Source organism: Rosa rugosa, chromosome 4, assembly GCF_958449725.1.
Source record: "Rosa rugosa chromosome 4, drRosRugo1.1, whole genome shotgun sequence".
NCBI classification, from domain to species: domain Eukaryota; kingdom Viridiplantae; phylum Streptophyta; class Magnoliopsida; order Rosales; family Rosaceae; genus Rosa; species Rosa rugosa.
The window spans coordinates 50,402,154-50,429,976 of record NC_084823.1 but is presented as its reverse complement, the minus strand read 5'-3'; the positions used below and the strand labels follow the sequence as shown (position 1 = coordinate 50,429,976).

At 38.6% G+C, this 27,823-nt stretch overlaps 6 protein-coding genes and 1 long non-coding RNA gene across 9 annotated transcripts; 2 read left to right on the top strand and 5 right to left on the bottom strand.

The window, feature by feature from the left end:
• The first annotated feature begins 260 nt into the window (after positions 1-260).
• Positions 261-3,419, top strand: LOC133746006 (SWI/SNF complex subunit SWI3A). Of its 2 annotated transcripts, XM_062174165.1 has the most exons (7): positions 266-465; positions 690-1,228; positions 1,331-1,825; positions 2,200-2,369; positions 2,481-2,530; positions 2,720-2,883; positions 3,049-3,419. In XM_062174165.1, exons 1-7 carry the CDS (start codon positions 378-380, stop codon positions 3,226-3,228), a joined length of 1,686 nt encoding a protein of 561 aa, XP_062030149.1. In that variant the 5' UTR covers positions 266-377; the 3' UTR covers positions 3,229-3,419. The 2 variants fall into 2 exon arrangements, with proteins under 2 accessions (XP_062030150.1, XP_062030149.1); XM_062174166.1 differs by lacking the exon at positions 3,049-3,419 and having other exon boundaries at positions 261-465; positions 2,200-2,356; positions 2,720-2,811.
• A 30-nt stretch (positions 3,420-3,449) lies between these two features.
• LOC133746005 (recQ-mediated genome instability protein 1) lies at positions 3,450-7,158 on the top strand. The gene is made up of 8 exons (XM_062174164.1): positions 3,450-4,058; positions 4,160-4,330; positions 4,488-4,633; positions 5,203-5,339; positions 5,650-6,209; positions 6,297-6,401; positions 6,484-6,612; positions 6,700-7,158. The coding sequence occupies exons 1-8, from the start codon at positions 3,588-3,590 to the stop codon at positions 6,898-6,900; spliced, it is 1,920 nt and encodes a 639-aa protein (XP_062030148.1). The 5' UTR covers positions 3,450-3,587; the 3' UTR covers positions 6,901-7,158.
• Positions 7,159-7,223: 65 nt separating this feature from the next.
• LOC133746008 (11-beta-hydroxysteroid dehydrogenase A-like) lies at positions 7,224-8,824 on the bottom strand. Its single transcript, XM_062174168.1, has 6 exons — positions 8,623-8,824; positions 8,318-8,510; positions 8,134-8,219; positions 7,869-8,000; positions 7,622-7,786; positions 7,224-7,518 (listed from the first exon to the last, which is right to left on the bottom strand). The coding sequence occupies exons 1-6, from the start codon at positions 8,803-8,805 to the stop codon at positions 7,231-7,233; spliced, it is 1,047 nt and encodes a 348-aa protein (XP_062030152.1). The 5' UTR covers positions 8,806-8,824; the 3' UTR covers positions 7,224-7,230.
• A 149-nt stretch (positions 8,825-8,973) lies between these two features.
• On the bottom strand, positions 8,974-11,097 carry LOC133741813 (11-beta-hydroxysteroid dehydrogenase-like 4A). Of its 2 annotated transcripts, none has more exons than XM_062169528.1 (6): positions 10,906-11,097; positions 10,170-10,362; positions 9,959-10,044; positions 9,751-9,882; positions 9,496-9,627; positions 8,974-9,415 (listed from the first exon to the last, which is right to left on the bottom strand). In XM_062169528.1, the coding sequence occupies exons 1-6, from the start codon at positions 11,086-11,088 to the stop codon at positions 9,206-9,208; spliced, it is 936 nt and encodes a 311-aa protein (XP_062025512.1). In that variant the 5' UTR covers positions 11,089-11,097; the 3' UTR covers positions 8,974-9,205. The 2 variants fall into 2 exon arrangements, with proteins under 2 accessions (XP_062025512.1, XP_062025513.1); XM_062169529.1 differs by having other exon boundaries at positions 10,170-10,339.
• Positions 11,098-15,637: 4,540 nt separating this feature from the next.
• LOC133743358 (uncharacterized) lies at positions 15,638-16,572 on the bottom strand. The gene is made up of 3 exons (XR_009863079.1): positions 16,452-16,572; positions 15,801-15,863; positions 15,638-15,692 (listed from the first exon to the last, which is right to left on the bottom strand). It is a non-coding gene; the product is annotated as an uncharacterized LOC133743358 (long non-coding RNA).
• A 5,954-nt stretch (positions 16,573-22,526) lies between these two features.
• On the bottom strand, positions 22,527-24,828 carry LOC133746153 (11-beta-hydroxysteroid dehydrogenase A-like). The gene is made up of 6 exons (XM_062174312.1): positions 24,469-24,828; positions 24,183-24,375; positions 23,774-23,859; positions 23,381-23,512; positions 23,126-23,290; positions 22,527-23,029 (listed from the first exon to the last, which is right to left on the bottom strand). The coding sequence occupies exons 1-6, from the start codon at positions 24,652-24,654 to the stop codon at positions 22,739-22,741; spliced, it is 1,053 nt and encodes a 350-aa protein (XP_062030296.1). The 5' UTR covers positions 24,655-24,828; the 3' UTR covers positions 22,527-22,738.
• A 1,450-nt stretch (positions 24,829-26,278) lies between these two features.
• LOC133746067 (uncharacterized) lies at positions 26,279-27,298 on the bottom strand. Its single transcript, XM_062174232.1, has one exon. The coding sequence runs from the start codon at positions 27,159-27,161 to the stop codon at positions 26,487-26,489; it is 675 nt and encodes a 224-aa protein (XP_062030216.1). The 5' UTR covers positions 27,162-27,298; the 3' UTR covers positions 26,279-26,486.
• Between the last annotated feature and the right edge of the window lie 525 nt (positions 27,299-27,823).

Sequence of the window (27,823 nt, the reverse complement as noted above, 5' to 3'; positions counted from 1 at the left end):
CGGGTGAATATGAAATATTTGGGGTCCCCGGTGAAGATTTGAAATTGAAACATGTGGGTGATGTGTTGATCGAGAGAATGGTATCAACTTAGTTGCGGTCTTGTCTTAAATCTCAGTTTTATCATGTTATAGATGAAAAAGAAAATCAAAAGTAAATTAATTTTAATAATTAAAATAATCTTTACTTGTTCGAGTCGTCACGTGAAACTCGCATGCGGTTCCCGCTAGTGCTAAATAACCCACACATCACAGAGCACCGCGTCAGAATCTGATTGGTCTGTGATTCAATCAAAACCCTTTGCCTGGTCGCTGGACCAAGCCATTAGTCGAAGCTTAAGCTCTAGAGCGAGAGACTCAACTCACTTGGCTGATCCAAGATGGAACTTGCACCGCACGACCCGGGTTCAAAGCAGCTCCGACCCGACGAACCAGAGCTCGACCTCTACACCATCCCAAGCCACTCTAGTAAGTCCTCCCCCTAAAACCCTAACATTAACTCTATTTCAAAACCCTAATTCCTCCATATGCTGAAACAACAGAGCTCTCAAATCTTCCTGGGAAAGAAATTCAAGATTCTAATAAAGCTAACCCTAAACCTTAGGGAATCAAGAATGTTATAATATATAATTGATTGATGCATATAATAGGATTCTAGTTTTGAATTTTGAAACTTTTATATTTTTGGTCAGGCTGGTTTTTGTGGGATGAGATTCATGAAACCGAGAGAATTGCTTTGAAGGAGTTTTTTGATGGGAGGTCTATATCAAGAACACCAAAGGTGTACAAAGAATATAGGGACTTTATTATTAACAAGTATAGAGAAGAACCAGCTAGAAAACTCACATTCACCGAGATTCGAAAGTCACTTGTGGGTGATGTTACTTTGCTGCACAAGGTCTTTAGTTTCTTGGAAAAATGGGGGTTGATTAATTTTGGGGCAAGTTCGGGTGGTGGCAATGACGGTTTTGGTACCTGGGGTGAGGCCAGGACTACGGTTAAGGTTGAGGAGGGAGTCCCAAATGCGGTCCGAGTGGGTGCAAATCCAAGTGATTCTAAGCCCCTTTCGGCCACACCTACGGTAGTGGACAGTGGGGGTGGAAGTGCGAGTAGAATTACATTGCCTCCATTGGCATCATACTCGAATGTTTTTGGTGATTTGAAGAAAGAGAGCTTGGTTTGTGGTAATTGTGGCGGACATTGTGATTCTGGACACTACAAGTATAATAAGGTATTTTCATGGCTTCTTTAATTCATCCGGACTAAATTGTTCCAAGTTTTCTGTCCTGAAGCTTATTAATTTATGTATCTGCTATGATTCTCATATTGGCAGGGTGATTTTCTACTTTGCACAAAGTGTTTTGAAAATGGAAACTATGGGGAGAACAAATTGAAGGAAGATTTCAAGTACAACGAGCCAGTTGAAAAGAGTAGTAATATTGGAGTTGAGTGGACTGAATCAGAAACTTTACTTCTTTTAGATTCAGTTGCAAAGCATGGAGATGATTGGGATCGTGTTGCTCAAAATGTTAAGACCAAGACCAAAGTTGATTGTATTGCTAAGCTTATTGATCTGCCTTTTGGGGAGGTTGTGTTGGGTTCTGGTCACAGAAAAGGTAACCATAGTGGCTTTAGTGGCAACTTGAGCGGTTCAAAACAAGGTCAGTTATCTTCATCTGAGTGTCAAGAGACTATCAAAACCAAGAGTCAGAGCCATGAGCAGACAAATGACAGTGAGCAGAATGGAGATACTGCAAACCAAGGTCCCCCTTTGAAAAAACAACGCGTCGCTTCCCTTTCGGATGCTAGTAGTTCACTCATTACACAGGTACATACCATCCTGATCCTATATACAATCTTGTGAACTTGTTGGCAAACTGTATTTTGGGACATGTTCTTGTTCAATAGCAGTTTACAATACCAATAAAATAGGCTGTAATTGTTTGACATGTGTTGGGTGGAAAATACTCGCACGAAATGAATTAACAATATCAAGAGTGATTTTTTATTTTTTATTTTGTTTTGTTCTTTCTTTTGTCAAGTTATATGCTTTTGTTCAATCGTCTATTCTCATACCCGACTATGGTCTTTACAACTCGTTACATATACTGATAAAGTTGATATAATTTTCAATAGTTTTATCTTTTGTTTTTCTCAGTCATCCTAATGATCATGGCAAACTGTCATTGTTTTTTTCATTAGGTATCTGCCTTGTCAACCTTGGTTGGTCCGCATATTACAGCTTCTGCAGCTGAGGCTGCTGTTAATGCACTTTGTGAGGAAACCTCATGTTCAAAGGAGATATTTAATGCTGAAGACGATTGTGTTACTAATGGCTTGCAGTCTCCCGCTATAAATTGTGAGACAGAGAGGTTATCTATCTACTTACGTGCCTTTCCAACTGATGCTCCAGATAGTCTGCTAGTTATTGTATTATGTTGACATCAAAGTCCTAATTTTCTCTTGTTTCTTTTCTGTTTTAGAGTCCTTCAACTTGAAGATTCAGAGATGAAGGAAAGGCCAACTGAATCAGGTATATGCAGTAAGCGAACTTTACAATATGATTTCTGTATATATGGCTGAATTGAATTTAGCTCTAGTGGTTGTTGGTTTCCATACTAGTTTTCTAATACGTGGCTATTCATTGCTTACATGTTGTTGGCTTATTATGGTCATCATCCCAGTCCTCCTACTAATCATCCATTTTTGATTTCTATTACAGCGGGTCAGGATGCGTTTATAAAAAAAGATGACATACCTCCAACTTTGCAAATTAGAGCTGCCATCGCAACAGGTCTTGGAGCAGCTGCTGCTCGTGCCAAATTACTGGCTGATCAGGAGGATAGAGAGATTGAACATCTTTTGGGAACCATAATAGGGACACAGGTGGATGATTTTTATCTTACTATTTTTCCTGGCTGTCTGTCCTTTTGATGCTTTTTGTGCTCGAGGGGTTGCTAGCCATCTGTTTTCTCTTGCAATCTGTTGCAATTCTAGCCATCTATAATGGATGACAACCTAATCCTGCTGTTCTCTTTGGCATGACTGTAGATGGAGAAGTTGCACTGCAAAATCAAGACCGTCGAAGAACTGGAGCTGCTTATGGAGAAGGAATACACAGAAATGGAAGAAGAAGAAGATTCTCTGCTAGAAGAGCGAATTGACATGATACAAAAGACACTCGACTCCGGGGTACCTAGATGGAGGGATCATCCTCCTGTAAAATCTTGAGAGAAGAAATATAGACTAGAGTAGATCAGCAATGCGTTTTGTAGGCATTTTACCGAAAAGCTTTTGTACACTTCCTGGATTTCTAATTCTCGCCCATGGATTAGACTGGAGAGCAGAAATTGTTGTACAATTAGGTTCTGTATTATTCAAATGCTAGTATTTCAAGGATTTGCATCTTTTTTTGTTGAGAATGTGGATTTGCACTGTTCAGAACATTTCTTCTTAGATTGGGCCGGGTCGGCCTTAAACGGGCCGGGCCGAATTAGCCCTTTTACCGCCCAAAAGTTCAAAAACTCTATTTTCATCGTCTCTAAAACCTCACCAAAATCCCTAAATTGAGCAGCAAAAAAAACCCAAAAATGATCAGAAGACGACTCCGGCTGAGCTACTCTTCCGACGAAGAAGAGACCGTGACTCACCCACCTGTCACCCAAGCCCGTCCGAACCCTTACCCCTCGGAACCACTCCCAATCTCCTCCTCCTCCTCCGACGACGAGTTCATCGACGTCTCCGACAACCTCTCGCCGCCGTCTCCTCAGTTTCCGGAATCCGATAATCCACCGCCGCCTCCACCGAGCTCCGGCGGTTGTCCGGTTAGCGACTTTCTCCAGGGACTTGGCTTAAGGCTGAAGCGGGAGTGGTTGGATGCTTGCGTTTCGGGGCTCCAGCAATCCGTGCCGGGCTTTCGAAACCTGGACGCGGCGGCGAAGGCCAAGCTCTGCTTCGAGCAGTTCTTGGTTTCGGATATGAATCTCTCCGGCGGTGGCGTGCTTCCTCAGAACGTGGCCTCTCTTCATCTAGTTGATCTTCCAGGACCTTATGTGTTGCAGGTAATGCTTTAATTCTTCTTCTTGTGCAAATTGAACAGAAGCACATGAACTGGAAATGTGATTTCGTAAAAGATTGGGCACTTTTTTTCTTTGTTTGGCAGGTTGATGAGATTGTTAACATTAGCAATCCTTTGAAGATTAGGTATCAGAAAGCCTCTTCTGGACACAAGAGGTGCCTCAAGCTGTCGATGACCGACGGTGTTCAACGTGTTTTCGGTATGGAATACAGGCCCATTCAGGCCCTTGAAGCTTTGGCTCCTGCTGGATTGAAGGTTTATCATACTCTCGTTTGGTTATTTAGATTAGGTTGTGTTACAATGTGTGAGATTTGTGTTAATGAAATGTCTTGATGTCAACTGAAATGTCATTTGAATGTAAGGGTTGTTCGCTTGTCTGACTCAAACACAGATTTTTCCTGTTAATATCTAGGTTGTTGTGTGCAATGTACATATACGCCATGGACTTCTTATGCTGGTCCCTCAATCAATTGAAGTTCTAGGAGGATTAGTCGAAGAGCTGGATGCGGCACGGAAAAGGCTTGTTGATGAGGTGAATAAGCCACCAAGGGGAAACAGGTAATTGAAAAGTGTAGCATATACATTAATGATATTGAAGATTTAGAGCATACTGCTGATCATGTCAAGCTATTCATTGCCAAACAGAAGAAGTATAACCGTTCCACATGTCAATCTGCCTTTGAGTCCATCTAAATCTATATTCATCCATTGCCAAACACACAGCATCCATATTAATGATTCAATTCATTGCATTTCTTTTATTGATGGAAAAAGCTGCTGTGGCTATGGCCAAAAAGCTCCAGTAATGTAGAGGATCATTTGGTCCATGATATTGGGTTATACTGCGTGCTTAGTTAAATGTATTCATGTTGGTGGACACTGCAGATGAATTGTTTGGATATTTAATATTGTTGAAATAACGTAAGTAACTTATTTCAGTACAGTTGTGATTTGAGAACTTTTCTGCCTAAAGTATTCATGATATCCTGGTTTTTCCATTTCCTTTTGTTTTGGGTCCATAATTGCTCTGAATACGTGATGCTGGACTACAGTGGATCACTTTATAATCAGCCTTTCCACTCTTATACTCAGCATATAAGTTTGATAGTTTGTGATATATCTTGCAGAACTAGGAATGGAGTAGTTCCTCCTCTAGCGAATAGGGCAGCCCTTGCTGCCTGGCCTCGTGATGGTGTTCATGTTGCTGGACAGGCTAATAGTTCCACATTCGGAGCCCCCACTCCCCTTCATGCGTCTTACCGAGGTATGTAAATGTTGCTATCTGCTTCTGCCCTCTAGTGCCAACAGAGGGCTTTTTACAGAAATAACAGCTCATCTCTGGTTAGAATTTCTTTGTCGATGTCTATAAACTGTAGAGTTAAGGTCACCCAGAATGTTTGTCAGAGAACTGTATATAAGATAAAGCTCTAGTTTGCTCCTGTAACCGCTTGTAAATTGAAAGTCAGTACTGCTGAAGAGACCTATGTTGAGGAGTCTAGCTTATGAGTTATGACATTACACACTCCCATTCTTTATTCTACACTGATTCTTTTGCATCATTTACTGAATTGCAGATGCTGGTAGAAATAGCATTCCAATGACTACCCAAGAGACTGTTCCTCTACGTAGAGAACATGCTGTTTATCATCCATCATCTAATATCGGTGAAGAGATGCCTATGGATTCTATTCCCAATAGCAGAGAAAATGCTGGGCCTAACCCATCTTCTTATGGTTTTGGTGTTGAGAGACTCCATATAAACACTGTTCCTTATAGGAGGGAGAATTCGGTGCCTAATACTGCCATTCCTAACCCACCCAACCCACCCTTTGAGGATGCTTTGGATATTGAAGAGGACATTGATATGGATGCTGTTTCTATTAGCAGTGAAACTCATGGGGCTCGCCCGTCAATTTTGAATGATGATGATAGCCATCTGGTTAATGAGGATGAAACTCGTGTGCCTTACCCATACTCAGATGCTATTTTCAGTGACGAGGATACCAATGTCGTGAATGAGGTGGAGCACCCACTCCTAATGTTTGGAGAGCGAGAGCCCCCTTTCATTTACCTATCCAGTTTGTGGATCAGGTTCGAGACCAGTAACGTTCAATCTGTACGGGGAAAGGTTAAGGTACATATAGTTCTGTGTCATTTACATTTATGGGATAATAGGTTTATAATTTTTGTTTATACTGAAACAAGAACACAATTTTTGCAGTGTTTTTTGACTGGTGTCAAGGCTTTCCAATATAAGCAGAAATATGATCTCCGGGCATACATTGATGACGGCGGTATGATATCCGAGATTCTCATTGATCACAACGTAAGTTCTTGTTGGGGTTTCATCGTTAATAATATATACTAGTAGGAATTTGATAGGTTGTTCGACTGTTTGTGCTCTTCAGGTTGTACAGAAGAGGATTGGCCATTCTCCCGAGGATGTCCAAGCCGGTCTTTCTTCCCCAGATAAGGCTGTAGTTTCCAAAATGAAGGAGAATATGAAGCAGTTCCAAGTTTTCTTAGCAAATTTCGAGGTAATACCCAATTCGCTAGTTTTCAGGTTATACATTCTTTGTAGTTAATTCAGTCTTTTTCAATATCTTGGGACATGAATGTTTCAGGGGATAATGCTCATAGAGATAAGTAAAGGCTCTCCTCCAGTTGCCCTGGAGATGGATCAGGGCTGTCCTTCGTCTGATGCATGGCTGCTTTTGAGGAGACTAAAGGGCTCCCCTCCGGCTCAGACATCACAAAGTCGCTCCTCGCGCCTGGCTCAAAGGTCACAGAGTCTCTCCTCCCGCCCCATTGATATATCGCCATAATTGCTGACTTGGTTTAGTTTGCAGTGCCACAATTGTTTATGATAGAAAAGGTTCCGAATGGGAAGATCTTGTGTCAGCTATTTTATCATCTTAAAATAGGTTGGTACAATCTTAGGCTCTTAGTCTTAGCTTCTTAGCTCACCTGGCTCACTAACCACAAATTGAAGGCTTAGATAAATAGCTTAATTAAGATAGTAGTAAGCAACTGTAGGCCGTACATTGAGATTTTAAAGTAGGAATGTCTACAATGATTCTCCATCTTCCTCGAGAAAGGCATTTTAGTAACTGCAATCTGTGCTTACGTTGTGCTTATCCAAAATGTGTTCATCATCAGTGTTCTCTAATCCAAGGAGATCGAATTGTGTCTGGATACACCAAATCCTTCAAACCAGAAATGTCCAGGATCTTCTTGCTTAGTGTATCCCTCTCATCTCCTGATCTGCTCATTAGCAGGATACGATTACCCCACTCCAGTATCTCAGGTGAAAACACCTTCCAGTAAAATGACTGCTTAACCCAAGCTGGTACTGTCAAGTAATTTTCTCCTTGGCAGGCGCCGTCCACAATTGCTTCGGCAGCTTCTTTGACAGGCAGTACAGGCATTAAGCTTACTTCAGCCTAAACAGCAATCAACACCAGAAGTTAATGAGGATGGTCAAAATTAAACACATACAGCGAGGATTGAATTACTCCCATTACCCAATAACCAAAAGAAGCTTACATCTCTCAGTTCTTGATCTAATACCAATCGGCCTTCCTTGTTTAGGAATTTGCCTTGAGTCATTTCTGATTCGATAAGTCCTGGAGTCACAATTGTTATTCCAACTTCATCCCCAATTTCAACCCTCAATGTCTCATAAAAGCTTATCACTGCTGTTTTGCTAGCCTGAACCAAATTTAGAATTAGAACTATCAATAAGAGACCCGAGTACCGAACTTGGTAATGAAGTTTACTTGTTAGAGCTTACACTATACATGCTTAGTCGTGGGACACGCAACCATCCAGCAGAGGAGGCGACCCCTACGATCCTCCCTTGGCTCCGTTTAAGGTGAGGAATTGCGAAGTAGGTGCTGTAGACTGAACCCCAAAAGTTTATGTCCTGTCAAAGAAAGATGACCAGTAATTCCATTCACAAACGTCTACAATTTCCTAAAAAATCTATGGTTAAAAATTCACTAAACCAAATGTTGATGGTGCATGTGCATGTGTGAAAGCATGTGTACTGTAATTACCATAGCTGGTGCTAAGTTGTTAACATCAGGAGTTTCTTCAAACATGCAGATAGGAGCAATCCCAGCATTATTCACTAGGTGATCCACTGTAATTAAGCATAGAAAAACACGAGTAAGTGTAAACTGAGATGATAATAATTAATTGAAAGTAATAGAGCTATTGATATAGGATACATGTACTTACAGCGCCCAAAATGATTCACTGTTACATCGACAAAGCGGTTACAATCTTCAACCTTGGAAACATCTGCAGGGATGATGAGAACATCTGGGGAGCCAATCGACATGGCTCTGCTCGCCACGTGTTGGAGTCGGTGTTCTCTTCTGGCAACAAGAGCAAGACAAGCTCCTCTTCTAGCGTACTCGTATGCCAGATGCTTCAAGAATAATCAAAACCAACAATAAATTTATACGAAACTGAGGTTGATCATGTAAAGAGAAGTGTGTGTGTGTGTTAATTATGTGACCATTTCTACATATGTATACTACCTCGCCTATGCCGGAGGATGCTCCGGCGATGAGTACGACTTTTCCGGCCACGTTTTCGCGAAACAGCGGCTTTATGGTTGAGAGGAGAAACTTGAAAAACAGATATGGTGGCAGAAAGAAGAGCAACGAGGTGAGGCCGATGGGAGGAACCACAATGTTTAGAAGTGTGTTGATGATATCCATGGCTTTCGTTTAATCGATTTCCCAGAGAAATTGAGCTAGAGTATGTTTTGCTTGCTATTATATTATGAACTAATTTATAAGGGTCAGAGTGTGACAACGTAGCAGCGTTGCATGCAGAAGAAGCAACACGTATTATAATATTATATATATTGGGGTGAGCTCATCGATCACCACCGCTTGAAAGAGAACTAATATATGGAACTACATATATCAACAAGGCTAGGACAATAAATATTTCCAAAATTTCCTTCATTTGCACACATTCCCTACAAGAAGATTGAGATAACTTGATCAAAAACAATATATATAGGACTAGAGCTGCCCTATTCGATCTACTAATCAAGGGCATTCGTATACTTTTACTTATTATACATTGATTAAAAGGGTTTCTAGCTCGCTCCTAATTATCTTTGTTTGAGGTAGTCCTTGGCCTTTTGATTGAGTTCGAATGGGTAATGCTCTCGAGTAGCTGAGGACAGAGAACCCTAAGCCAAAATGCGACCCGAATCCAAGACGGCTCCATCAAGTCCATGTCTCCACGGCAAGCACTGTCCACAATTGCCTTCGCGCACACTTCTGTTGACTGATATGGCATCATATCTGAACCAACCTAACGAAACAATGTGATCGATATTACAATAACCATATCTTCAAGTAAGATACCAAAACGAGCCCTAACTATTTACTTACTTGAGATTGAAACTGGGGGGTTCCTGTCATTTCAGACTCGACCACTCCAGGACTCACAATCGTAATCCCCATATCAGAACCAAATTCAGCCCTCAATGTCTCGAAGAAGCACGTCTGGGCTGCCTTGCTTGCCTATATATTTTAGTACAACCCATCACGTTTTGTCGTTTTAATTTGTCTACCAAATTAACCAATTAGCTAGTAATTAATAACATAAATAAAAAGAGTATGCATGCTACGAGACTCTTTTCTTACATTGTAGAAACTCAACCTTGGTGTAGAAAACCATGTTGCAGATGAAGAAATCACAACAATCTTGCCTTTGCTTTTTCTTAAGTATGGAACTGCAAATTTGGTGCAATACACTGACCCCCAGAAATTAATGTCCTGCAAATTAATTGAAGTCGTAAATTAAATATGATGTGAGTGCAAAGATGAACGTATATCTGGTGCAAAATATTACCATAATTGATTTCAGATAAGAGAACTCGTTACAATCTTCAAACAATCCAGCTTGTGTAATCCCGGCATTGTTCACCAAATGGTCCACTATTGTATGCATGAAACCAATTCATCCACAAATTATCACAGAACACACGTTAATTAGCAGCTTTGATTAATTTGATCATCATATACGTAGTTCGATAGAGCCAGAGGTATGAGTGTTTACTTACATTGACCAAAGTGATTCACAGTGCCATTAACAAGTCGGTTACAGTCTTCAAGCTTTGAAACATCAGCTAGGATCATAATGGCATCAGGAGACCCTAACCGTCGAGCTTTATCCACCACTGCACGAAGACGGTCCTCTCTTCTGGCTGCCAATGCCAAACGAGCTCCTTTCCTACCATACTCATAAGCCAAATGCTTTAGAGTTGCATTGCAAATTAATTAATGTTAACTAATTACATAAATAAGGTACACTATGCATTTATACAGAGGCTGCTAACCAGAGAGGGAGTCTACAAACTTGAAATTTCTTTACCTCTAATTTTATTTTTGGTTGGTAATTTAATGATCATAACCATTTATGTGCAGATTTCTATTATTTTCGGTCACCATAGAGTTATTTAAACAACCTGAATGATTAATTTGCACCTATTATGTTTATCCACAATTATTGGAGTATTTAATTTGTAAAAAGAATACAATTTGTCAAATAAACTTGTATCATATCAGATTGGATAAACGATTTTTGACTTGGCTTATTCATTTTTTATGATGCAAGAACTAATTAACCAACGAACGATTTTCTATCATTGATTACATGCTAGAAGCATGAGTGTGTGTGACCAATAGAACCTCAACATATATCACTCATGGAAAGACATCAAGCGGACAAGATAAGATAGTATCGGACCAATATATAGCTAGTGAAGTGTTCATTATAGCCGTATAGGAATCAATTACCTCGCCAATTCCTGAAGATGCTCCGGTGATGAGGACGACTTTTCCAGCGACATTTTCAATGGATTTGGATCGATATACGAAACAGAGAAACTTGTAAATCAGAAAGGGTGGTAGAAAGAAAACCAATCCAGTGAGTGTTACTAGAGGCACTACTATGTTCAACACCTTGTGATTCAAATTCATGACCACTCTCTCTCTCTCTCTCTCTCTCTCTCTCTCTCTCTCTCTCGTATATATCTTGGATCGGCGTTATGCACAATGGTGTTGTGTGTCATGTCCATATATTGTTGCTGCTGTGTTTATAACTTCATACTCTTGTCGTTGGTTCTCTTTGTTATTTAGTTGATGGCCTTTTTTTCTTGGGGTTTCCAAGCTGCAATATTTAGTAGCGGACGATCCCATTTTTTTGTACGGCGTCCATATCGATTATCTAAAATGTTACTGTAATTTCTTTTGCCAGAATCAGTGTACGTTCTGCACCATTTTGAGACTTGTATTCCCTTAGAAGGTAAGGCTTACTTATGTTGGGTGTCCGTGCCGACTTGTCATTAGCTCTGTAATCAGTCGCGGATTTAGGAATCAAACCTTGGGGGGTTTGAACTTCTTAACAAGAAAAAATAAATTATTGTGGAGAATCTCAACGGTGCGAGAGAATTTTATTACTTGAAAGAAAAAATATACACCCTCTATGCAAGTTCCGATAATCCCGTTCAAACAATTGCGACTCGTTCCACATAATTTATCAAATTACTAGTAACCAACAATGACACTATATAAAATTGAACAATTCTTAGGTTCACCCCTAGGGTGAACGAGCATATTCACCCCCATTGTCGATTAACATACTTTTACTTAATAAATTTATAATCCAACGGTCCATATCTTAAATAAGTCTTTAAGATCATCTCTGTAAAAAATCAATCGAATCAGAAATCGTTTAATTATCTAATTGAATCAAACAAATGGATGGTTCTAACAACACTTACTACTATTATGATGAACCGTCCATGTATTTCATAGAAATGAATAACTAAAAGGTCTTCAACAGGACCGGTCCTGAGATTCTAACGGCCTGAGGCGAAGAAATAAGATGTGGCCTCCTATATATGTGTGTGCGTGTGTGTGTGTGCGTGTGTGTGTGCGTGTGTGCGCATGTATATATATATATATATATATATATATGCTCATCTTCCTTATCATTCACCACATTTTGAACTGCCGTTTCTGCTTTTTTGTTTCCACCAAAATACTTATCAAGATATCCAGCTAGAGATTGAGTTAATGCTTCTCGTCGTTCCTTTTCTTTTCTCTTTTGAGCTACAAAATTGTGTTTTCTAATAAGAGGCATCTTAATAATCGATCTTGTTTGATGTGGGAAATTTTCTATGCATACACAATCAATATATAAGGTTTAATTTGGGTTAGTTTCCCATAAGGAGAAGGAAAAGGAGTAGTTATTCATATGGAAGAAGGAACTCATTTTATATGGAAAAGGAAAAGGCCAAAAAAAAAAAAAAAACAAAAGAAAAGAAAAAGGGGGCTGGGCCACGAGTCCAAAAAAATCACCTCTGACTTCCCTTCCGCTGGAGCATCACACGAGTTCTTGCTACAGAAGCAAACAAATAATATATATACTTAATTTTAACTTATATGCAGAAACTCCGAACTCCGGAGGCCCCCGAGAGCCGGTGGCCTGAGGCGGCTGCCTCAGGTGGCAGCCCTCAGGGCCGGCCCTAGTACTCTTCAATTTGATTGGTTTTTTACAGAGCTAATCTTTGTGTTGCGTTATACAACATGAATGGTCGGATTAGAAAATTATAAAATTATTATGCTTTAATCGCAAGAGAGGGTGAATATGCTCATTCACTCAAGGGGTGAACTTAAGAATTGTTCTATAAAATCAGTCTCCCAGATCAAGCATATTAGGAAAAAATATGCTTTAAGAAATATGCTTCCGGAAGTAAGCTACATTGAAAAATATGCTTTGGACTCAATGCAGCAAGATCTATTCCTTCAAATACATGTAAAGCAACTTCTATGTCTCCTTTACGACATTCACCTCTTCCTAATAATGCTTTAGTTTCCTGCCAATTAAAGATTTTGTAGCGTAGGAACCAGAAAAATATTCTTTAAACTTTAAATCACCAAGAAGATACTATATTGCTGCACACGGGCTCCTAACTTGCTAAGAAGCAATTTTCATTCTAACATCAGTAACATGAATCATGAATGGATATGCAATCTTTGTCATTAACAAGTTTGATTTGGGGATTTAATAACTAAAAGAGAAAAGAAAATAGGCACCATTGATAGATAGCAACAAAACATGATTAGCCAACTGCTACTGGATCAAAGTCTGAAATCAGTCAGAGACTGAAATCACCAAAAACAACCATAGTTTAACAAAAACACCCAAAACAACGAGAAAGTCTGAAATCACCGAAACACAACAAATTGAATTGAATCGATTGAATTGAACAAATTGAAATACATACTTAAAATTTCTTTGGAAGAAGAAGAGTACGTAGAAGATGAAGACTTTTTGGAAGAAGAATATTAGAAGACTAGAAGACGAAGTCCTCTACGTCTCGAGGAGATGGCTGCAAATAGCAATCGCAGTGTCGCACTGAGGGAGTGAGGTCTGAGGGACTTCAGGTAATCAGAAGGGCCTTACCAAGAGAAAGTACATTTACAACAACAAAAAAAGCATATATATAATTTTTTTTTTTAGCCCACAATTCTCGGTGGGGCTTGAGCCCAACCAAGCATAGCTTTGGATCCACCCCTGTCTGTAATTGGATCATTGCGAATGAGTGAAATTTGAAAATCTGATCTCGATACCAATTATTCTAATTTCTAAATAATTAATTAGGGAGATATAACCAAATGTTCTTCTAATGTGATCCAAATTTGATTGTCCACATGCATGGCCAAGACATTGTGCATGCTTCAATTCTAAATTAGGTAAACCAATAGATTGTTGGGTTGGTTAGGAATGCCGTTTAATGCTCTTTAATTATGGTTGATAAACACCAAATTTATATGATTGTATTGGGAAATATTGTTATCTTATTGGTAGTCAAATTATCACAGGTGATTAAGTTGGTAAGAGCCTCTAAGTGTCTAACCTCTACATTTGGATTTGAATCCAGCCGATGCTTATTGGAATTTAAATTTCAATTTATTCTTGGCGGCTAGAGAAGAGGAAGTGTTTTGAAATGATTCTCTGGTACGAATTAGTTTCTTGGTCTTAAATCATTTCAGAATATGTGTGATCTCGATATAAGAAAAACAAAATGATAGTCATGTCTATGTTTCATGTATTTTCCTTTTTTTAACTTATATATAATATATCAAATGAATTAGCCAGAGCTTTACAAGAAGTCCAATAATTTGTAAGTGATGATCACCTTAATCGTAGCTGTGTATATAATAATACGTACGTAATTGAATGCCTAAATTATCGATCCTCCCAACTCTAGCTTTCAACCAACATCTTAAAGATTGCTGCATGGTGGAAATGGATGGATATAGGACACTGAAAATGGTTGTTGATTGTACATTTCGTTGATAGAATGTCAAGAAGATTCTTCTAATTTTTTTTATCTCTATTAGTGGGTGCATTAATATGTCTTCTTTCTCGGGTAAGAAGAGTTTGATTATCGATCTGCTTTTTTTGGTTAAAGATTACTAAAGTATTAGTACTAGCCATAATGAGTGGTGCTAGCATGTCACTTTCTTACTTGTCTGTTGTGTTGGCAGTGGAATATATGTATTTGTGCCGTTTTGAAGAGAAAAAAAAAGTATTAGTACTAGCCATGTTTTATAAATTTAATGGTTTGTGAATAAAATAAATAAACAATAAATATTTTTTAAAAATTTTATATGGGAGGGGAAACGAACCTCTAATCTAGCCTAATTGTAATACAATTGTCAATCTTCTCACCGCTTAGGCTAACCCAAGGGCAAAATAAGTAGATTCATAATACTATTTATGTATGTATGTGTTAGGTCACAAACAATTATTTTATTTTAAGATGAAAACTTTGTATGTTTTAGCTAATCGAACGATATGTTATTTCTTCAACGTGAGGATCTTTAAAATAAGAATTTTATGAGAATTTTGAAAAGGGAGATGATGGAAAAGGTCATATTAGAGTATGAAATGATAAAAATGTCACCTAGTTTTCCACTTGATAAAAAGGTCCATAATGAATTGTTAGTAATATTAATTTAGTCCTTATGAATAATGAGGTGATGTAAAAAAAGGTCAGTTTTTAATTTTTTTGATTCCCATTCTACCCTTAAAGCCATCTCTCTCTCTCTCTCTCTCTCTCTCTCTCTCTCTCTCTCTCTCTCTCTCTCTCTCTCTCTCTCTCTCTCTCTCTCTCTCTCTCTCTCTCTCCTTCTTCCCCTCCACAGAGACACAGACCTCCAGAAGCAGTTCCTTACCGGATTAACCAAGACGCCGATCTCTTCATTTTCATCACTGACGGCGAAGCCAATATCTGCTTCAGTGTCGCCTGTGATTTGTTATCCACAATCGAAAGCAGGAGACCGCGAAATGGGCCAAGACGCCAAGAGAAGCGTTCCCGAGACTGTGCCGACGATGCTGAATTTCGACGAGCGAAAAACCTTACCGGCTGTCACCACCTCCACTGGTAAGCGCCTTTGTTGTGTTAATCACTGGATTTGATTCGGAAATAGGTTCAGAGCCTCTTTTCTTCTTCGATTCATTCTGCGAGATCATTGCTTGGAGCATTGATTGGTCGACTTGATTGTTGTGACTACAAATATAAGAAATTAAGAGAATCAAATATTGGTTTAAACATCTAACTAGAAGTTGTTTCACCTAAAATTCGTAAATCTTACAAATTATAGCAGAGATTACATACCTGAGAAGTAGTTGCATGTGCATTTATCATTTTCTCTAAGTTTCTGTTCTGTTGAGAAGGTCCCTGTATAACATTTAGTTCAAGACACAGTAGATTATGCTTCTTCATTCCCAATGGATTTGCTAAGCACAATGCTGAAGGACTTGAATATAATGTGGTCTTATTGGTGGCAGGTATTGCATTTCTCTAACAGAACTACTTTCTTCCCCTCCCCCCAAAAAAAAAAACAAAAATTTATACTACATGAATACTCTCTCCTTACCACTCAACATGAAACAGATATGCACTCTGTCACCAAAGCTTATAAGCATGCCAAACAAATCAGAAAGAAAAAGAATACATGCTTTATACAAATCAGGTAAAGCATGTACCCAGGCCAAAAAAATAAATGGAACCGGGCGTGGGCTGAGCCTCCCAGCTAGGCTGGGTTCCAAACCCTTAAAAAAAAAAAAAAAAATGTACCCAGGCCAATCATTCCTAACCTCACAAGGCTAATCCATATTTGAAGTTAGTGATTCAATGATTAACCAGAAAAATCAGTCTTTATCAGAGATTCTTTAACTTAGCAAATACTCGCACAACGTTCATAGAGTTGCCACAATTCAAAGCAAAGAGTAATAATGCATTCAAGTTTCAAGGGCAGATTTGTACCTCCTGAGTGGCCTTTAAAAGAGCTTCAAGCTTTGCTTCAACCTGAGCAAGCCTCTATGATTGACTTAATACAGTAGCTTCAAGTTCTTTAACCTTTGCACTGCCTTGAATAGTAGGATTGACTCAGATGGTGTACCACCAAACCCACCAAACCCAAGCCCACGAACTCGTTGATTCACACGCGATTTACGTGTGTTTCTAGCCCTAATTACCTTGAAATTAGTGAATACTCAAGCATTATTTCGTAATATTACTTTATTTTCTTCATTTGTAGGAAATTATGGTCAAGAGAGGAAAAAGACGAAAGAAGTAGCGAATTCAAGCAAAAAGTCTAAAGGACGAAAAGTCAATTGGTTGACCATCGGGTCAACCAAGTCAACTTGGCCCGATAGCAAGAAGTTCAAGGCCTAAGACCAAAGAAGCTTAAGACCCATTTTTCTTCACCCTAGGCCTTTTGGTCGAATTTGGGGACTTCTCTCCCTTCTCACCTCTTCTTCTCTTCTTCATCCCCTATTCTTCACATGTAGGCTTGCACAAGGAGGAGGCACACATATTTCCGGTATCTAGGCCACCATCTCTACACCATGGCTTCATAAGGGTAGCAAGAGAAGCCATGAAGTTATGACAATAGCTAGTGACAAGCTTTGCCTTGACTTTCATGGATTTCTCCTCTCTTTCCCTCTCTTATTTCTTGCTTATGGTGTTGTTTGATGTGTATTGATATATACATGTGTGTGACCTCTCATGGTTTTAGGGTTTTGAAACCCAAGTTTAGTTTTATATGGTTTTGTTGAGGAATTAATCAAATTGATGTTTATTCATATGATTTGTGTACTCTTGCTTTAATTTCTTCACTCTAGATGTATGGTTTAGGTTTTCCCCTCCTTAATCTATGTTTGGTGTGTTGGAATTGGAATATTAAATTGGGGGATTTATATTTCAATTTAGATTATGGCATGAGTATTGTGGAATTTGCCCATTGCATATCTCTATTTCCATTTGGATTTCTTAGATTGTGGTTCTCCAATCACCCAATTTTGAGTATTATTATACCCTTGATTGTCGGAATTTTTGGGTAGGGTAATTGTTATCACAAGTACTCTTTTCGACCTTATTATTTGTGGTGATGGTTGCTAGAGTGTGTTACAATCGATTGTCGAAACCTAAAGCATTTAGTTTTGAGCACTTATGGCCCTAACAAGGCATAAGGTTTGAGACTAGGATAGGGTAGCCAAAACTTAAGTATTCTTTCTTCTTCTTGTTTTTGCTTAAGGTTTGACTACTATTTTATGACAATCAATTTAGCTTTCTTTTCGATCTCTTAATGCTAAATGGAAATCCGACAAAACATTTGAAGCATCATTTGAATTAATCATCATCATTCCATATGATTTTAGATTTGTGTGGAGAACCTTGAATTCCATGGTGACCCTTGATGCGATGCATCCCATCCTTTTATCTATCTTATTTTTATGTTGTAGTTAGTTAGTTTATTTATCATTTATGAAAATCCAAAAAAACATTGTGACTTTCCCACTACCATTCATTTGTAAATCCATGTGGGCGTGAGCATTACAAGCACTTTTGTTTGTTTCACGGCCCTATCTAGGCCTTGCTTGGTGCAAGGCCGTCTATGTGACTTTGTGTGATGCAAAGTCATGATTGAATGAGGCTCGGTGCCTTGTTTAGCATTTTTTTTCTAGTTTTATTTGTTTGTGCAAGTGATTTTCGGTGACCTAAAACCATAGGATTCTTAGCTAGCTCGTAATCCCCGAGATACGATAAACCGGGACGTAAATACTTCCCATCTTTGATGACCGTGTTGATTGTTACACGATGGGCGAATCAAAAACGCTTAAATACTCGTCCACGAGTTTCAGGTCCTAAAACTCTTGCAAGTGCATCATCCCTTATGGAATTTGCAGATGGTGGGTTCTCCTGTGACTCATTACACTCTTTTAAACCTTCCTATAAACATGCAACATGATCTCAGTATAGGAAAGGTAAAAGTATAACAATAGTGCAGACAACAACAATATTTGAGAAACACCACTTGCTCATGGTTCCAGCAATATTTAGAAAGGAAATTTTGGGTAGTTTTAATGAATTTGAATTTATAACTTGGAGAGTCCGTCCAGAAAAGATTTGAACTTGGAAGGTCAGAACCAAAAGAAAGAACCTTTTTTGTAACCACAAGAATTCCCATAATCTGCCCTTGCTTTATCCACAAACATACGAGCTCCCACTCTGTATTCATCCTTAAATCTATCAAATTGCAGCCATTCTTTCTCCATCTTAACAAAAACCACTACCACAGTGCCACTCAATTGTTATTCCTTCTGAACCAATTAATACTTTGACAAGGACAAGGACAAGTATTCTAATTGAAATACTATGTACAATAAGTTTCAGTGCAACAACCAAGTGAAGACCTTCCCAAAAATCAATCCTCGTCTAATTCAAAAGCAATTACCTTCTCTTTCAAAAGCCGCTTGTTCTCCTCGTCTAATTCAACAGCCAAAGACTCCAAGTCAACTTGCTAAGCCTAAAATTGGAAAAACATAAAATCAGTCCTAAATTGATACGAAGCAATAGTAGTAGCATTATCATGTAATTGTTGGAGGAATTGGGCATACTGTTTTCTCAGATATTTCAATTCTTTCCAGTACACTAGATATCTATCATTTTTCCACCATAATCAACATTTAACAAAGTCCAGTGGGCAATGGACTAAGTCATCAAACTAACAAAATGGGCACCATGTGATTGACACTGGAAAGTGGAGTTATAACCAACTTATATAATTCTTTAGAATGTAATGCAGCAACACCATATAAAGTTAAAGTACAGAGAAACATTTATTGCAGCAAGGACTTGATTACTCACGTCACAGAACAAAAATGGCTAAAGAGTGACCTCTGTCTCTACAGGGATCACAATCATATATGAACTAAGATCACAAAACACAAGTATCTAAAACAATAAGCTATAGAGCAACTTACTAATCCATAATCCTAAACAAATTTTCCGAGCGACCAAAGCAAAATCACATCAGAAAGGGAACAATATTTGCAGACAGACACTACAGGGTTCCTACCTCTTGGAGCTTAATCTATCAAGCATATATGCTTTCTTAGAAAAATGCCGGCAATTGAAGCCCCCTAGATCTTTTTACTTTTAAACTGTAATAGGTTTCATGTGCTAAAGGGTTTCATGACCCATGTGGTAAAATTAGACAAATACAACATGCAAATGACCCATGTGGTAATACATGGTTTGCTACAACGCACATCTTTTGCCCGTTGTGAAATATTGTAAGGCGACCAAAAGTTCTATTGGGGGGCAATAGACATCTACAGGGGGCAATAGAAGTTTATGAAACCTCGCCGGAAGTCACCAAAGAGGTTGTTGGAGATCTCATATTGGGCCGGAAAGGTTTATTGCCCCTTGAATAAACTTGTATTGCCCCCCAATAGAACTTTTGGTCGCCGGAATGAGAATTAATCTCCGTAAAATTAGACAAATAAAACTTTGATTAAGGAAAAAAAAGGAGATTACATCAATTCAGAAAATTTATTGCCCCAATTTTACCAAAAAAAAAAAAAAGATTGTATAATGAAAACAAGACCAAATTAGATGATGGAAGTCTTTTTAAAGCTGTGCGTGTATAAAACAACACCAAATTGTATAATTTTTTTTTCCGTTTTTCTTTCATTCTCGGAGCCCACAAAAAAAAATTAAATAAATGATTTAGGCACCGAGAGATGCTCTAGGCACCTGAGTTGGACGCCTCACTGGTGCTTCGGAGCTCCACGCCTACCAGGTCCGATTTCGAAGTCATGTTGAAGGCGGTGGAGAGGTACCAGAGCTGCACGACTCCGAGCTCGCTTAGGCTTCTCGGCTGCAACGATTTACCGGGCAAGCTCCTCCACAGCTTCACGGAACCAGAATAAGATTTTGGAGGGGAGAAACGCATGCTGGAGAGAGAGCAGAGAGAGACGACGACGTTTAGATCGACCAGAATCGAAGAAACGACAACGTGAATCCAACGAGAAACGACGACCGGCTCAGCTACCGGAATCCAGCGCTTTCTTGGGACCGAAAATGCCGCCACAGTGGGAATCCACCGGTGCTCGAGGGAGAGAGAGAGAGAGAGAGAGAGAGAGAGAGGCTTCGGCCGAAGGTATGGGATAGAGTGAGAGAGAGTGTGCGGCAGTGAGCTGTAATTCATTAATTGAGTTTAGGGTAAATGGTCATTTTTTGTTAAATTGTGTGTGTGAGAACAAAAATCTGTTGCTGGGGTTAGTGGGATAATTTTTGCTCATTTTGGTACTTTGGATCAAAGACTCTATAATCAATCCTTGACGAAAATACATAGGAAGCGAGTATATATACCTCTCCAATTCCTGAAGATGCTCCTGTGATTAGGACAACTTTTTCAGCTACGTTTTCGATGGACTTGGATCGGAATAGGAAAGAAAATAACTTGTAAACGAGAAAGGGTGGGAGGCAAAAAAGCAATCTTGTGAGTGCAACTAGAGGGACTACTATGTTCAACACTTGCAATTTACAACAATGTACACGAAGGGTTCCGATTCGACAGATTAGGTTCGTTTGTGTAAATTGCAGTTTTGGATGCCTTAACGATCATCAATTTGGCTAAAATTGTGTATAAGTGATCTATACATTAGGACCTAAAAACTGAACGGTTAAAATGTGAATATATGATCGAAAAGTGGCCAAAAACTGGAAATCCGTTCCATAAGCTTAGGTAAGGATATCCTTACCTGAGAAAGCCTGTATATATATATATATATATATATATATATATATATATATATACATACATACATACATACATACATACATACATACATACATACATACATACTTGCTCTGCTAAGGAGGTCCGATCCTTAGCTTAGGAACAAATTTCCATATTTTGATCACTTTTCGATCACATATTCACATCTTAATTGTTTAGTTTTTAGGTCCTAATGTATAGATCATAGATCATCGCTGCAAATTTTCAGCCAAATTGATGATCGTTAAGGCATCAAAAACTGTAATTTACAATTATGAACACGAACGGTTCAGGTTGGACAAATTCGGTTCGTTCATTGATTTAATCGAGTTCGATACCTTAATAATCATCAATTTAGCGGAAAATTTGCATAAGTGATCTATACATTAGGACCTAAACACTGAATGATTAAGATGTGAATATGTGATCGAAAAGTGGTCAAAATATGAAAATCCGTTCTTTACCTAAGGAATGGACCTCCTTAGAAGAGCAAATCCGTGTATATATATATAGGTACAGTTATTGAAAAATTTTGAAGATGGTTTTGCGATACATGGGGTGATGGGGTGAAGATGGTTTAGTTCTTCTTTCTGGTGTAGAAATGTTTTTGGATAGTCCTATATCGATTAGGAAACATGTGGTCGTACCACCTTGATTTAAACTCATATATGGAATGCTCGATCTTGCTGTTGGGTTTGGGGTTAGGGGTTTAATGACTACAAGATAGTAAGGCAATTTTATGGATGGACGAATTCCTGTGAATTAGAGGTTTATAGCTTAGGCACAAACTCCTGGAAGCGGATTGATATGTTTCCTTCTTTGATAAAGACAAAGATCCGTTTCTTGAGGAACTTGATTTTGCTAATGGAGTAGCATACTTGACACCAGCAGTCAGGTATTTGAATATTGCTGCTACCAGCCTACCAGATGCCATCGATCGGCAGGTGGAAATATCATCAATCTGGTACTTCCATTGAGAGTAGTTAGTTTTCCTCGAAGATTGGGGAATAAATCTAGAATAGTACTCTGCATCTGTGGCACTTTGAAGTTTGAAGTTTGAACAATTGTAACTTTAGAATTCCTTTCTTTGATTCTCTGACATTTGCTATAAATCCACACAGCATGCTCTCCCTGGCATCTTGTTTAATCCGTCTTCCAATTGTTTTGTAGGCTACGCTTGGCTAAACTACAGTCCAAGATTTTGTGGTAACTTTTTGCTGTACTCAGGAGTAAACTAGTAACTTCATTTGCTAATCATTTTCACTTTCAAGTTTAAACACAGATTTTGATACATTATATATATGAAACAGCACATACACGTACGGCATAGTCATTTTGACAGACCAACACATATCCAATTCTTTATCGTCACCCTGATAGGTACCAATATTTACAAACAGAACCGAAAGAGCCCACCTATTTACAAAACGAGCTAAAAAAAAAACACTTGCTTAGAGATAACTGAAACCATAACCCAGTTGCTTCAATCTGTCTTGATCTCAGGATTGTGGAGGGACTCGGGGTACAGGACATTCTTCACGCCGGTGTAGTCCAAGATATCTTTGCTAGGTGCTTCATTAGCAGGAGCCCCAGGCCTAGCCATGTAGAAAAATTTGTAACCCCATTCGAGTAGCTCAGGGCAGAACACCTTCCACGTATATATGACTTTATACCATGCTGGCTCTGTCAAGCACCTTTGTCCACGACAAACACTGTTCACAATTGCATTCGCGCATTCTTGCACTCTTTCAACAGGAATTGCGCTAACTTGAACCTAGGCATCCGAACAGAAAGGAAAAACAGTTTGAGCAAGAGGAGCACATTATTCGTCAAAATGTAGCTAGGAAGGGGAAAGGAAAAGGTCGCTTACATCCCTCATTTCTTGATCTACGGTCATCTTGCCTTCGGGCGATAAGTATTTGCCTTTGTTCATCTCAGACTCTATGTATCCGGGAGTCACGATTGTTATATGAACTTCTGGCCCAAATTCAACCCTCAGTGTCTCAAACATGCTCAACATAGCTGCTTTACTTGCCTGGTCATTATGATCATGTTTGTATCACATGTACATACAACACAGAAAGAGTGGTACAACAAAGGAAACTTGAGATAAAATGAATCTTACATTGTATATGCTCATTCTTGGCACAGGCAACCATGCATTAACGGAAGAAAGCACCACGATTCTACCTTTGTTGTTTCTGAGGTGTGGAGCTGCAAAATGAGTGGTATAGACGGATCCCCAGAAGTTTGTATCCTGCAAGTGCCAAGTTGCAGAAGCCAGGTTTTGAATTTTCGTTCCGACAAATTGACTACCGCTAATATATATTACATAGAACTAGCCTCCTCTTATTAGGCTCATACACTAGACAAGACATCATAACTTCTGTATTTGTAATTAACCAGCACCACTCTCATGACATTCATGGTTTATCTAGCTAGTAGCCAATTATATATAGAATGGAGAAAGCAGTATCGATAGGACATACATATATGGGGTTTCATAGTAGACAATTACCATTACGGATCTGAAATTTGTGATATCGGTGACATCTTCCAACATGCTACAAGTAGTGATCCCAGCATTATTCACCAGATGGTCCACTGCATCACACATAAACATACCCATCGTCCCATTAATCAAGATACCCAAAAGGATCAATCCCATACACTACTAATTTAACTAGGTTTGCTCCTCAAGTACATTAATTTCGATAGTAAAAAACTAATTGTCTGCAATGCCAAATTGCTAATCTAACTTCGTGGCAGATAACTTTATACTGGTATAGAACAAATTAAATCTGCAACTGCACGAATTTGATCAATCTACCCCTTAAGAGAGCTAATCTATATCCTAGCTATTATAACGAAATGCAATTTGAAAAGGGAAAAAAAAAAAAAAAACTTAGAGTTGCATATATACTTGCACCTTCCGAAGTGGTTGATAGTTTCATCAACAAGTCTCTTGCAGTCCTCAGCCTTTGAAACATCAGCCCCAATCATAATAACCTCTGGAGAGCCACACTGAGCTGCTCGATCAACGACTTCCCTTAGCGCGTTTTCTCTCCTGCCAACTAGGGCCAATCGTGCCCCTCTCCTTGCATACTCATAAGCCAAGTGCTACACCAAATCATACCGACAAAAAAAAAAAAAAATTAATATCAACAAAGGATTAATAATAAACCTGACGAACACAGCAGTTAATGTGTTTACCTCGCCGATACCGGAGGAGGCACCGGTGATGAGGACGACCTTGCCGGCGACACTTTCGCTGAAGATGGTGCTCAAGAGAAAGGTGAAGAACTTGAAGAGATAAAGCGGCGGTAGGAGAAGCAAGAGGGAGAAGAAGGTGAATGGGGGAGCTGAGAGGTTCAGGAATGTGTGTATAAGACCCAACATGTCTATGGCTTAGCTGCTAGCTGATGATAAACACTGAGAAAACTGTACTGTTGAAGATAGAGCTGGAGACTATTGGGATTTTATAAGCATATGCATTGCCTATTAGTGAGTGCTAGAAGGAAGAAGAAGGTGGCAGTGTTGCATTGTAACCATGGGACACGTAGTTAGAGACATTCCTTGGGTGATGGTATTTTCTTTGGATAAGCTTTCATTAAAGGGACATGAAAGATTTTTTTGGGTGACGGTATTGTTTATCTTTCTGCTCCCAAATTTTGCCGCTTCCTTTTCGTTTTTTGATCCTTTGCTTAGTCGGTATGAAATGAAACACCGATCAATGGGCCTTGGGCTCTCATTCTAGTGTTTTACCGTTTTAGAAAATACTAGGAAACTCGCCCGCGCGATGCCGGGGTAATGAGGTTTTGAGATTTTTGTGGCGATGATTCTATTATGGCATTATCTCTCTTTTTTCTCTCGTCGGGAGTCTCTTTTTTTTGCGAGTAATCAAGCAAAGTAATCCCAAATTTAATCCAACAAAAATGAAGAAAGCATATTTCAATCGGCGATGACTCTCTCTCTCGCAGGGAACAAATCAAAACCCAAAACCGAAGCGGTGGGAGAGAGACAAAATAGGCATGAGGGGCAGAATAGTAATAAACACAATATTAGGGGTAAAATAGTAAATCAATATGAGTATTACTATTCATTGAGAGTTAGAGCTTTCAAAACCCAAAACCGAAGCGGTGGGAGAGAGACAAAACAGGCATGAGGGGCAGAATAGTAATAAACACAACATTAGGGGCAAAATAGTAAATCAATATGAGTATTACTATTCATTGAGAGTTAGAGCTTTGGTATATGTAAATGATTATGTAATGAGAGAAACCCATGTATGGAAATTATCTTTGGAATTAATTGGTGGCCAATTGTGGAATTGATCCAAAGGAATGCAAATAAGACGAAGCAATTTGTAAGCAAGGACATCTTATTTCAAAGGTTGAGAAATTTTCACTTTTAACTATCTTATGAATAAAAAATTTACGGCGCACTTCATATATTGATGTTTTATATTACATGACATCATCTTAGTTATTAATGTCATTCCAAGAGTATATTTAGCAATGCTAATTATTTTTTAGTCAAAATAGTTAAAAAGTCATTTTAGCTAGTCACTTTTAAAATATGCATGCATCAGTTCTTTTTATTTTAACTAAAGTTGATAAATGGGAAACATTCTTTTTACTTTCTCTATATATTCATCTAAATGACTAGACTGAAGTAACGTACAAGAGCAACAACTGAAGCTAGGAGGCTAGGAGCATCCTCTATTCAGATATGTACCGAGGTGATTGCTAGCTTTTCTAAGGAATGCCTTTTAAACATGTTTACCAAAAATAAAATTTCACTGCATACGTCCATGCCATGACGTACTAGTCTCTAGTTGCTAGCCGATCCTGAGACCATTGTCTTCCCATTAATTAGTAATTTAAATGTCTTTAAATTTGATAGTTTTTGTCCTAAAATTATAACGGTGATCATTCAAGTTGTTATGTTTCTACCACTTCTTCAGCCTCTAATTCGTACATACGTATATGAAGATTTAAATTAGACTTGGACAAGGAGCAAAAACACATAACAAAAGGAGTTCTTCCAGAAATCCCACAAGAGGAACTCTCTGTCTTACATAATAACAGATCATAGGTCATCTCCACCCATTATCAATGAATTTTGGGTCGGATGCTTTCACTTTAACATCACAATGTTAAAGAGCATGCAATACTACTGTGAAGCTCAATGGCCCCACGTGCTCCTAAATCTAAACTAGTTTATTTCCTTTATTCACCATTACAAAGTAGCAGTTCATATCTCCTTCTTTCATTGACCCTTGCAATGAAATCATCAGCTCTTTTGTTGAATTGCTGGTCCTCAGGCACACTGAGCTCTTCATCTTCGTCATCTATATCCTCTTTCACCTCCTCCACTACTGATTCCTTACTTTGTTCCTTACACCCTTTTCCTTCTATAGCTTGATCTCCATCTCCATAAGAGCTCATCTTCAGTACCCTTTCTTCAATAAGAGGGTTCTTCAGTATTACCCTTTCTTCAACAAGAGAGTTCACCTCTTCAGGTTCCTTCTCTTTGTAGGTTGAAGAGGGCTGAAACCTTTGGCACCTTTTGATACTTTCCTCATATTCAACATGAATATTAGGTGGAGAAGAGACTGTGGAAAAGATTTTGGATTCTCCTACAAGGGCAACAACAATGAGGTTGCCTAGTATGAACACAAACTTGGAGCTCAAGAAGATTGAGCTCATCATTGGCACAAAACCAAAGAAAAAACCCTTCATGGAAGAAAAAAATGAAGGAAACCACAAAGGGCTAGAACAAAAAAGACTGCAAGTTAATGCTGCCAAACAATAAAAGAAGTGATTGCTCAAAGGCTGATATTGATGCTTCTTGTGCTTGTGAATTGCTTGAAACTTCAGAATCTTGATGGGAATGGGATCCATGATATTAGGGGTTAGACAAGTATTTTCCCAAGGGACTAGTAGTAATTATTTCTGATGAGGGATTAGTTCAAAGGCCAATCTCAGAAAACATGGAGATTTAATTTCATCTGCCTGACCATTGACAATTGCAAAATACTGGTATATATAGTCATTACTGGGTGAAATGGGGTTACTTTGGTCATTAGGATTCCTTACACTACTTTTTATTTTACTTTATGTGGGAGGGTGACTTTTCAAAAGTTGTGTGGAGATTGATTGGTGTTTATTGGTTACTTCAGTTTTTCAGGTACCTCTACTTTTAAGCCCGGCTTGCAAATTTTTAATTGCAGTTAACAAAACTTAAGATTAGTGTTAATTGTTATGTAGAAACTTGCTGATACGGTTAGCTGTGTTTTCCATATACATATAAATTCTGGGTGCATGCTATCTCTTACGTAGATCAAACTAGAACCGAAAAGATTAAATTGCTAGGGTTTTAGCATGCATGTGCTAGGAATCTGTTTGATTGATTATAGGAGCATGCTTAAGTTGTTAGCTTAGCTTCTGTGATCAGTTGGCTATAGATTGATTGTGTTAATGAATCTGGTTAATTAGGGATGCTAATTAAGCTATATATATAAATATGGAATATATTCTCTTTATTAAAGAAAGAGCTCCACGTA

What these genes read in the sequence shown, in the direction of transcription:
- LOC133746067 (XM_062174232.1), bottom strand. Translation starts at nt 27,161, where the DNA reads ATGGATCCCATTCCCATCAAGATTCTGAAGTTTCAAGCAATTCACAAG.
- LOC133746006 (XM_062174165.1), top strand. Translation starts at nt 378, where the DNA reads ATGGAACTTGCACCGCACGACCCGGGTTCAAAGCAGCTCCGACCCGAC. An exon ending in CACCATCCCAAGCCACTCTA is followed by an intron (nt 466 to 689) that starts GTAAGTCCTCCC and finishes ATTTTTGGTCAG; the next exon opens with GCTGGTTTTTGTGGGATGAG. An exon ending in GGAAAGGCCAACTGAATCAG is followed by an intron (nt 2,531 to 2,719) that starts GTATATGCAGTA and finishes TTTCTATTACAG; the next exon opens with CGGGTCAGGATGCGTTTATA.
- LOC133746005 (XM_062174164.1), top strand. Translation starts at nt 3,588, where the DNA reads ATGATCAGAAGACGACTCCGGCTGAGCTACTCTTCCGACGAAGAAGAG. An exon ending in CTGTACGGGGAAAGGTTAAG is followed by an intron (nt 6,210 to 6,296) that starts GTACATATAGTT and finishes CAATTTTTGCAG; the next exon opens with TGTTTTTTGACTGGTGTCAA. An exon ending in AGATTCTCATTGATCACAAC is followed by an intron (nt 6,402 to 6,483) that starts GTAAGTTCTTGT and finishes TGTGCTCTTCAG; the next exon opens with GTTGTACAGAAGAGGATTGG.
- LOC133746153 (XM_062174312.1), bottom strand. Translation starts at nt 24,654, where the DNA reads ATGTTGGGTCTTATACACACATTCCTGAACCTCTCAGCTCCCCCATTC. An exon ending in CAAATTTCAGATCCGTAATG is followed by an intron (nt 23,513 to 23,773) that starts GTAATTGTCTAC and finishes TGGCACTTGCAG; the next exon opens with GATACAAACTTCTGGGGATC. An exon ending in CAAGAATGAGCATATACAAT is followed by an intron (nt 23,291 to 23,380) that starts GTAAGATTCATT and finishes CATAATGACCAG; the next exon opens with GCAAGTAAAGCAGCTATGTT.
- LOC133741813 (XM_062169528.1), bottom strand. Translation starts at nt 11,088, where the DNA reads ATGAATTTGAATCACAAGGTGTTGAACATAGTAGTGCCTCTAGTAACA. An exon ending in CAAGGTTGAGTTTCTACAAT is followed by an intron (nt 9,628 to 9,750) that starts GTAAGAAAAGAG and finishes TAAAATATATAG; the next exon opens with GCAAGCAAGGCAGCCCAGAC. An exon ending in CCCCCCAGTTTCAATCTCAA is followed by an intron (nt 9,416 to 9,495) that starts GTAAGTAAATAG and finishes TTGTTTCGTTAG; the next exon opens with GTTGGTTCAGATATGATGCC.
- LOC133746008 (XM_062174168.1), bottom strand. Translation starts at nt 8,805, where the DNA reads ATGGATATCATCAACACACTTCTAAACATTGTGGTTCCTCCCATCGGC. An exon ending in CATCCTCCGGCATAGGCGAG is followed by an intron (nt 8,511 to 8,622) that starts GTAGTATACATA and finishes TTATTCTTGAAG; the next exon opens with CATCTGGCATACGAGTACGC. An exon ending in ACAACTTAGCACCAGCTATG is followed by an intron (nt 8,001 to 8,133) that starts GTAATTACAGTA and finishes TTTCTTTGACAG; the next exon opens with GACATAAACTTTTGGGGTTC.